The sequence below is a fragment of the Vanessa atalanta genome, chromosome 6 (genome assembly GCF_905147765.1).
Source record: "Vanessa atalanta chromosome 6, ilVanAtal1.2, whole genome shotgun sequence".
Classification (NCBI taxonomy): domain Eukaryota; kingdom Metazoa; phylum Arthropoda; class Insecta; order Lepidoptera; family Nymphalidae; genus Vanessa; species Vanessa atalanta.
Genome location: NC_061876.1, coordinates 10,174,599 through 10,185,451, shown reverse-complemented (window position 1 = coordinate 10,185,451; position 10,853 = coordinate 10,174,599). Strand labels below are relative to the sequence as shown.

At 30.4% G+C, this 10,853-nt stretch overlaps 1 protein-coding gene across 1 annotated transcript; it reads right to left on the bottom strand.

The window, feature by feature from the left end:
* Positions 1-1,104: 1,104 nt before the first annotated feature.
* On the bottom strand, positions 1,105-7,986 carry LOC125064524 (kynurenine 3-monooxygenase). The gene is made up of 10 exons (XM_047671621.1): positions 7,759-7,986; positions 6,719-6,788; positions 6,172-6,365; positions 6,045-6,093; positions 5,697-5,784; positions 5,059-5,230; positions 2,565-2,816; positions 1,852-2,082; positions 1,437-1,598; positions 1,105-1,255 (listed from the first exon to the last, which is right to left on the bottom strand). The coding sequence occupies exons 1-10, from the start codon at positions 7,819-7,821 to the stop codon at positions 1,190-1,192; spliced, it is 1,347 nt and encodes a 448-aa protein (XP_047527577.1). The 5' UTR covers positions 7,822-7,986; the 3' UTR covers positions 1,105-1,189.
* Between the last annotated feature and the right edge of the window lie 2,867 nt (positions 7,987-10,853).

Sequence of the window (10,853 nt, the reverse complement as noted above, 5' to 3'; positions counted from 1 at the left end):
ATATACATATGTAAATGTTTTGCTTGGTGATAAGGCCTATAATGCAAGTCGGTTTGGTAAGATATCATCCACTCATTATTTTAAGTATTGTTTAATTCCAGTTTGCACGAGTACCTCGTACCACTTACGATATCACGTGTGATGTTAGATATGTTATAGGAACGTAAGGACAAATAAGGACTGTTAGTTTATAATTAATCTAGACCGATCGTCAACTGTAGAAATATAATGATGTAACAAAAAAGAATTTTATCATATTATATATGTATTTAGCCCGTTATGTTGACGAAAGATGGACAAGAAATGTCACTACATGGAAGGGCCCAACAGGCAAACGGAGAGTGGGGAGACCTTACACGAGATGGGAGGACGACAATGAAAACGATCGCAGGAACAAAGAGCAAAGAACAGAGGGAAATGGAAAACTGGGGGGAGGCCTTCACCTGAGAGGGGTCCATGCAAACACAAAATTTCCAAGAAGAAACACCTTACCTATGAAATCAAATTTATTATTTATATATTTAAACATTTTCATATATTATTTTTTTTACTTAAATATTCAAAAAATTATTTTTATATAACTTAAAAAAAATAAAAATAAAGAAAAAACTTTGTAACTGTAGAAATATGCATGGAATAAAAAGGCTTTTTTATTTTAATTATTTTATATATGTATTTTAATATGAAAATAATGCAGCGAAATAGGGCTGCAGTTCCGAATGCGTCGCATTTGTGGTTTTAATTATATTAAATTACCGGTCCGAGTGCCGATAGCAAAGTAGAGATATACACGAAGCCTAATGGCGGTGCGTCATATGGTAGGTCAATAAAAAAACTAAATTACATATTATAACTACGAAGGTATTAGTGTCATTTGTGAATTATCATAAGATATATATTATATAACAAGCACATTTATCTTAAAGAGTGACCTTATCCGGTGACTGACGTCAGTTACGTTTGTAGATTTGGATGTTTGTAAATAAAAAAGGCAAATTCGTCTCACGTTGTCGAACATGTTTTTGAATAATTTGTCGTTTTCAAATAATTCCTTTTATCTAACCTATATATTTAATATAAAATAAAACCATTTTATTACAAAATAACAATAGTTTATTTATTAGATAGCCGTAGTCATAAAAATATAAGACTGGCTACCAATAATTAAATACATTCTGATATTAAAATATTATCTAAAATAAAAATAAGAAAATAAGCCAAATAAAACTATTGACATGATGGCGATGACGAGAATCTGCAAAAACAAATAGAGAAATATTAAAAAGAAAAATAATACTAATTAAAAAATAGTTGGTAAATATAACTCGGTCATAAGAGTATCTGCTAAAAAAAATAAAATCATGCTAATACTGACAATAAATGTTTATATAAATCGGTAATAAAACAAGCATAAATCATAAAAAAAACCTCGTTACCTGATTTTGCCACTGACGATTTTTCACGCACTGACTATATGGCATCGTTGTAAATGTGACAGAATTGTAGAGAGGTACCCAAAAATCAGGCAACAACCAAAAGAGAAAATCATCCACGGCCTTCCGGAGTCGATAAGAGGGACGAGTCACCAAGTCCCGCATCTAAAACGTAAACAATATGAAAACATTTTATTAAGGCATACATGCTGCATTTTAATGAAAACAAAGATTTCTGATCTTATCTTCTGTATCCAAATCAAATTAGTTCTGCTAGATGTCCAAAAGACTTTAAAATAACATCTAACTTTCATAAAGATCGCATGCAATCGTTAACTAATAAAACTTAAATGTTTAGAAATCTAGATAAACTAAATAGAATTACAATAATTATTATGTATTAATCAAATTATCCTGCCTCTATATAATTGTACATAGCCAGATCACTAATCGCGAAAGCATCTTTCCATCTTGAATCAGAGAAATCTTGAAGAATGTCAGCCACATTATCGTGATGTTTTTGGAACAGTTCATCCAGAATATAGCAGTCTTCAAAGCCAGCGTTCATTCCCTGACCATAGAAAGGTACTACTGCGTGTGCCGCATCGCCGATTATAAGAGCCTTATCCATAACATTGTATGGACGGCACTGAAAAAATAATTAAAGTATGGATATTAATTGAATTAAAAAAAATCTTTGCATCAACTGATGGACGGACGTCGGGCTAAAATTAATATAATCTAAAATGCGTTAATATAATCAACGCTTGCAATAAAATATATGTCTTTATTGAATTTGTCTAATGTATGTGTACCTGTATCTGTGTGCGAATAGAATATGTCTATTATTAAAAGGAATTCAACGGCTGAATTTAATAAAATATAACGTGATATTATTGCATCATTGCTCAGTTACCTAAATCTCTGCCCGCATAATAAGTAATAACTATAATATCAATACGGTCCATCCGACATATTCTTACTAATTACAGTCACAAAATATTATGCATAGAATTTAAACGTAAGGATGTTATTTGCTTACTTACGTCATTTGTAATAACAATGTAAGGATTAATTAAGATAAAATTGACTTATCAAATCAAAAGCTAAGTCAACGTAATCACATTATACCTTAACAGCTACAAGTGGAGACGGAGATCCTCCAAAGAAGTCCTCGATTAGTTTCTTCTCACCGATCAAAGGTATGGAGTCGGAGAAATATTTTTGGAAGAATATCATAAGCTTCTCATCTGTGTCAATGTCCTTGAAATTCTTAAACGGCATGAATAATGTAACTGTCCAAGAACAATCTTGATTCGGTAAGGCGATCATCATAAAATTACCTCTTGGCCAAATGTGTAAATAATTTGGTGGCATCTGAAACTAAAAATAAAGGATAAATTAATGGATCATTTTTACATTACAATGCAGGATATAGGATTAAGCATGTCTTTGGTTATAACACTGAGGTCATAAAAATATATATAGTACATTTTTTTAATGGAAAAACGTGGTATTATTTTAACCTGATATATAATAAATTATAGTTTATTTAATAATGCATACTCGAGCAAACATTATACAAGTGGTAAAATAATCACTATTGTTAGTTCTGATAAAAACAATAAATCATCGTAAGAAACAACACGTACATTGTAAATACCATCGTTAGAACATCATTTATCACAAAATGCTTGATACGATAAGCAAATAAGTATTCGTTGCAAAAATCGATACCAAAACTTACGTAGCCTCTATTTCTACGCGTAGACCCGAACGACTAAGTTGTCTGTGACAACATGCAATTTAAATTATACATTCCGTTTATATGCATCGTAACTAGTACTTCATCGAATCGAATAGATTTGAAAAATAAATTAAATATTAGAACAACCAGTGATTTATTTCTTAAAGCTGCGACCGACTGCACAGCCTTAATAACGTACAAACATATACCATGTGGCACTCTGATCACGTTAATTTCGACAGAGAATTATATGGAACCATTGGACAAATTATTAAGCGATAAGAACTGTTACAATTTCAACACACGGTCATTTCGAAGACAAGATTGGTTGATCCGGTCTGATTTTTACATAGCTTCAGTAAAAAACTTCTTTCAGTTTTACTTAAATTTTAACAACTTACCGACGAATACAGCATGGAATCCGAGAGCACAGTTTATTATTCTAATATATGACTTGAAAACGTCAGAATATAATAAAGTGTTTAAATTATTGTTGAAATTACATATTTTTAATATTATTTTGTTGACAAAGTCGGATATTGGTAACTTAAAAATAAATACCTATAGTCCATTCGATAATAACGCCTGTGGGAGATCCTTCGATGAGATTATAAATATAAAGGACTGCGAAGGTGTTGATAACATAAGAACGAATTACGATTATTTAGAAGTCAAATATCGCAATTGTACAATCACAATTGCAGGATCTGAAGATATACCGAATTTTATTTATGCAACAAATAAAGAATACTCTTATTTGCAAAAAAATAATCAGGGTCTAGAGCAATACATGCTCGCAAATTTTGCAATTCGCGAAAACATAACACTGGAATATATTCTAGTAGGAACAGACCTTGGGTATGGAGTTATTTTGCCGAACTGGACCGCTACAGGCTCATTGGGTTATTTACAAAATAATACGGTCAGCATCGTGACTGGAGGCTACCTGCTAATGTTGAATCGCCTACAATTGTTTGATTGCATCTGGGGTTACAATACCGCAACTTTCCTTTTATTTACTCCAGCACAAGGTGAGATTCGTTGGACAAAATTTTATCAACAATTTAGCGGTACCACATGGTTTTTAATAGCACTTTGTTATTTTTTAATTACTATGCTAATGATTTTAACTCGTCGCTATTTCATGGAACTCTATGATGCAAGACGAATGGCGCTCATATTGTGGGGGTATATCTTCGGAAACACGAACGAAAAATTAATACGCTCACGAAAATTACGAAAAATTGTGATAATTTGGATATGGTTCATATTTTTTATTAATAGTTTTTATAGCACAGCTTTTTATAAATTGTTAACGACTAAGAGTATTGAAAAAGTAAAGTATGCCGAGAAATCGTTAGACTCCTTGCCATTAAAGCCATGTATAAGTGATAACACGCGAATATTTTTTAAATTTAAATACAATGTGACATTGCCAGGTAAACCGATTAATCGATGTAAAAATATCGGCAGATCATTAGATACGGTAGCGAATGGCAATAAATTTTATGCCATTGAATTGGATTACAGTTATAATATCAGATAATTTAAATACATAGATGACAAAGGTCACCGTAAATTGGATAGATTTCAGTATACAAATAACATCATGTCAGCCATTTATATGACACGGGGATTTCCTTTACGGGAAAAATTACAAAGATATGCTCATTACCACATGGAAGCGGGATTGTTGAAGAATCAAGCAGAACTAATAAACCACCGGTATAACATGTTCAACAAACAATATAGTCACTCATTTGAAAAATTATGTTTATCCGATGTACGAATTCCCTACATTATATTGTTCGTCGGCTACATAATTTCCTTAATTTGCTTTTTTATTGAAATTAAAAACTATAATAAAAATTGACTAACTCCGCCATCTTCTGAAGCCGGTATGCACAACTCCAAGTAACCATGTTCTATGTACTGCTGGCTGAAGTCAAAGAGTGGCTGCTTCATCATTTCTTTCCGCACTGCTGAAAATGCACCATCAGCTCCAATGATCAAGTCTGCGGTTACGTCCACTGTCTCATTTGTATCGGTTCTGAAAACAATAATTTTTATAATGCTTTTACTTTTTAATAACTGTTCCTGATCTAGCCTAAAAATATTGGCCGTAGATCCCAGGTGAAATGATGACCTTAGGTGAGACCGATAAAAGGCTCGTTCCAGTCATGCAGGATTCGCCGTGCTATTGGAGTATAAGAGAGAGGGAATAGATAGTGCAAATATGTCACACACACTATGTTTGCGTAGTTGTGAGGTCTCTATTGAGATTGGCCCCTGTAGTCAAAATCAATCAGGAGTTTTTATCGATACTGCATACGAAAAGTGATAAAATGAAGACTATATTTGTAACTGTTTATTAATTTTTAATTATGTCCATGAATGGTATATATACTTGTTCCAATTTTCAGTGAGGTTTGTTTACATAATTAACACGTGTGTTATTAGTATATTGTTATCAGTAAAGAGATAAGGTTTTAAAATTAAAAGAAATATATACTCACTTAAGAAATGTTAACGAACCATTTCGTAAGTTTGACTTTATCAATTTATGGTTAAAATATTTTTTTACATTGTCGTAGTTTTCAGATTCTGTAAAGAATATTAAGTTAATTTTATTTTTAAGAATTTAAAAATAAAAAGTGTCCAAAGTTATATTATTATTGTTAATTGTATGTTTCATACTTTAAGCAGAGGAGAAAAATTGGTTTATTGACTTTTATAAAAATAATCACGGTTTGTGTTAATATAAAAAATATATAAGTTTGAATTATTATAAAGAAATCTCTTTTTTTAATTGCATAAGTATTAAAAAAACATACATTATCAAAGAAAAATAACGTCAAAATTACCTTTTAAAAGAATGTTATTTAAATAATTTCTTCCCACGGAATAAATACACTGAAAATAATATTGTTTTATTATTTATCTATAAATGAATCTAATAAATACCAAAAATAGTTAATATTTCTGTAACACCTGATTTGTTCTAGCATCATACGGAATAGCGTATGTGGTGCCATCGGGTCTGTGAATCATTCTAGCTCTCATAGGTATTCCATGTTCGTTAACCATGTGGTCTTCAACTCCAACGCCTTTCAACGCTTTGCGCCCACGCACCGACAGGGCCAAGTTAATGGAACGCCCTCGTACATGTGGGGTTGTTCTTAAATCTAAAGTTAAGTACATAAGTTAGATAATCTTCTGATAAATTATGTCAGTTTTTTCTTACGAATGATGTAAATATTATAAAAGGAAATTATCAGAAGTATGGTATTATGCTTATGACATAAAGTCATTCAATATTACATCTTCGAAAGTTAACTTATATAAAGTGGATCCAAGATAAATTAACAAACGATACAACAAAAAGTTAAACTAAAAAAAAACAACTTTAAACTAGGTAAAAACATAATTAAATATATGTCTGTCATAAGGAAATTATTTATTATAATATACCGTATAATATAATTATTAGCACGAGCCAAATGATTTTATATTTAAATACATAAACATACATGTTTACCTTCGCGATACTCGTAGAGGGACACTCGATGTCCTCGTTTTGCCAAAAAAATTGCTTCAAGAGATCCAACCTAAAAAAAGCGGTAACATACCGGTAAAAGGACTCGTTATAATCTGGATAATTCATATTATATATAGTATATTTGATATTTCATAATCATAATTAATAATTTCTTCGTTTTTGAAATTGTATCGATTTACGGGAAACGAGTAAATCAAAATTTATATTGATTTTAGATGATTTAAAATTTCTCATGATTATACGCTAAATCGAAGTGTGAGTTCAATTACATTGTTATTTTTTTTTGTTATTAAATATTTTTCTTTTTTATATTTTTTTTGTTTTTAATTATACGTATTTTTATTTATAATATTATCTTTACTAATATGTTTAAACTATTTTCTGACCTAAATAACACGTGGTATCGATATTAATATTGTTAAATTAATATAACGATAATAATATTGTCTATCGATATCAATTATATTTTAAGAGTCGTATTATAAAGGTCCTATTTTAAATAGACAAAGGTTAACGTACATACAGCTACAACTACGAGCTCGTATCATTATTGGGTCATCCCATTAACGAGTATGTTACTTGTACGACTTTAAAAATGTACACCATTCATTTGAAATGTTAAAAAAGCCGTTTCAATATATATATAATAATATAATAGTATATGCGTGATTTAAGCTTTGCGTAATATAATATACAATTACACATAGTTCATATTTAAAAAAATCTCGCAAGTAGCAGGTAAGTTAATATGAAGTATATACGTATATTGAATTTCATGTTTCAAACACTGACGTTAAGTCGATTTTATTTGAGTATCGATACGATACTCAAATAATATGATATAATTATTACGAAACGTTTAATAATATTATTTATTATAAAAGTTTATTATAAAAGTTTATAAAAGTTTATATTTTTATCAGGCGTGTAATTTCTAAACATAAACGAACTCATGAAATAAAAATAATTTATTTACTATTCCACACATCTTATTCTAAAATTAAAAAAATAAATCTTACCAATCCGCCACCAACAACCACGACATCCAATTTTTTTTTCGAATTCCCGTTTTGTAACGCCATATTTGAAGATTATATTACGTTTACGATTAAATGTATCTATTTACACTTTTAGCAATAATATTTAAAATATTTATCTTCTAGAATGATCTTAAATCAATATTTAAGACGTAATATTTTATCCGAGCCGCTTCTTATACGTCGTCCGGATCGCAACTAAACAAGTAAACGCGGTAGAATGCCAAGCGGGATTGTTCTGTATCAAATTAAACAGGTTTATTAAACTCGCGGACTTAATTAAACATATATAATAGACATTAGCGATTTTGAGATAGAATTATTGAAGTTATATTTAAATATTTATTGTATCAGTATAATTGTGTGTTTTAAAAACGAATAATAATATTTTCGTCCATTTATTTTAGATAAATTAAAAAGGAATGACTTTTTTTCTCTATAAAAAACTTTAAATGGCTTTTTTTCGAAATTTTCTTCGGAGCTTCAGTATTTTTTTGCCTTTCCGGTGACGATTTGTTACTGGCTGTCTGTATCAACTTCGTATATAGTAACAAGTCTCATATCTCGTCCTTAATGTTGAAATTTCCAAAATATCCTTCCTTAGCGGATGCATACGTTATAAAATAAACCAATGTACCAAATTTCAGCTTTCTAGACACTAGTTTTTACTGTGTGTTGGTAGTCAGTAGTCAGGACAAACGATTTTATAGGTATAAATTGCTTACTATAACGAATTACATAATTTATAATCTATTAAAAATACTGTTATCGAATTTGTTATTTAAAGTTTCCTGACATCGACGTACTCTTAAATTTAAACAGACTGATACGCAAATTGAGACGTTTGTTGCAACAATATAAAAACAATGGTAGATAATTTTTGTTTTGTATTTTCATCGCTTTTTAGGAAAAAGTAACTTCTACAATATAAATAATCAACGTCTGAGCCGGTAGTACCTACTTTTAAATTAAATTTTGTCAAATGACGATTCAACGGTGCTTCCAGGAGCCTGACTTACGTCTTGAGTAATTTAAATGATTTAAGGTTTATTCCTTTGAGGTAGGACTTCATTCCTCAACAGAAACGTCTCTTTGAGGTACAATATAAAGTTTCTATATACATATTTACGTAATTGTAATTAACTAGCCATGGGTATACAGCCATCCCATCACCAAGACCAGGACCAATTTTAATAAGCGGTTCATAATTTTTACAATATATTAATTTTATGTGTCCCTTCGGCCTAAAATCAACGTTGCTAAATCCAAAATTAAAAAAAAGGGTTGTAAAATTACGTACATCCAGATAAAAGTTCATCCCTTATTTAAATCTCTCAGACATTTTTTTTTTTAAAACGAGTTAATAGATATATTTTCACTTTCAAAAGAAGCACAAATACTAATTTTCATATTTCCAGAATAAAAAAAGGCGAAATGCCACAACGAATAGACTTTCATCCTAATTTTCAACCTCTTCAATGATGCTTTTGCAAAAAAGCATTAACAACTGCCGTTAACTCTGTAACAGTAAGCGAATTCCAAATATCTAACATGATGAATTTCCATACATACTTTAATTCATTCAACCCATCATTTCAGGATGTGTCGTTACGATTTTAAAATGTTGTTCTGTAGATAGGTAGATACATACATAAGATTGATATAACTATTGAATTTATTAAAATCACCTGAGCCAACAAAAAAAAAATGCCACAATTTTTATCACTACTCATACTCAAGTGGTAGAATAAAAGCAAAAACGTGTTGTTAGGACCCGTTCTTTGGGCGGTAGAGACACTTATCACTAGGTGTCCGTGTTACCCATTACCGTCTTTACCATAGGGCACATGAGGCACGTGCCCAGGGTCCCCATCCTGAGAGGGCCCCGAAGAACCAACAATTTCCTTTACACGTTTGTGCTCACGTTGACTGCTATGTATATTTTGGAAAGTAATATATTTGTAAGAAATAACTATCATATTTATCACAAAAGGCTATAAGTCAATATTAAGCGCAATAGTCGATATTAAAAGTAGAAAGACGTGCTCTTCGTGATAGAAATAGATATACTATAAAATAGCCATAAGATTTTACAACCAATCAGATTCCAACGAATTTACGAAAATTACGGCACCGTTTGTTTGTAACTATAATTAAAGCCTAGCCATAAGAAAATTATTTGTACATGGTAGTAAATATCTATCAAAAGGGCCCCAAATTTATGGATGTCCAAGGTCCCCGGCATAGCTTGAGACGGCTCAACCAGTTCCCCTACCAATAACATGAAAAAAAATCAAGTCCATAGGTACAGTACAATTTTGTAAGCGCAGACTTGCCATTGAAATATTTAAATGAGGTCAATCTGAGTAAAAGGTCAATTACTTGTCAATTTTTAATTGAGTCGTAATTACGACTAGTCTATTTCATTCTAGAGACTTTACAAACTAAACCCAATTTGCATATAGAAATTACAACAGTGTACCTACCTACATATAAGTATACCTACCTACCTACCTACTTATAAAAATAATCATAATTAGACTATGCTGAATTTTAAATGTATTTAGGGCTATTAAGTTTAAATCTAGGATTTGCGTGAAAAGGTTTTACTTATGACACTTTTTTTGAGGTACCTCGGTATCGACCTGTTATACCCTGTTCAAGTTAGCTTGATCTTTTTGAAAGATGTATTTTTTTCTAATCGACATAACTTTGCAATGACAAACATATTATTTTCTTGATTTAATTATTTTAAAAATAGTAAAATATTTAAAAAAATACATATAGCCTAAATAAAAATACGTATAGCCCATAATAATAGCGCCTGTTTTTTTTATAAATTATTTGCCGATCTTTCAACCTATTTTTAATAAAAGTCAAGGTAAAACCAAGAAACTAGCTTGACGTGGATTGATGGAAAATAAATATAATTGCTTATTTAAGTCCATTTTTTTACACTTTTCAGAAAAAAATCATGTAGATTATGAGAAATTAAACGTGTCAATCAGAATTAAATAAACAGTAACGGCCTTACTTATAAACGTTGAATAGGATTTAATTGTTTTATTTATCTATAA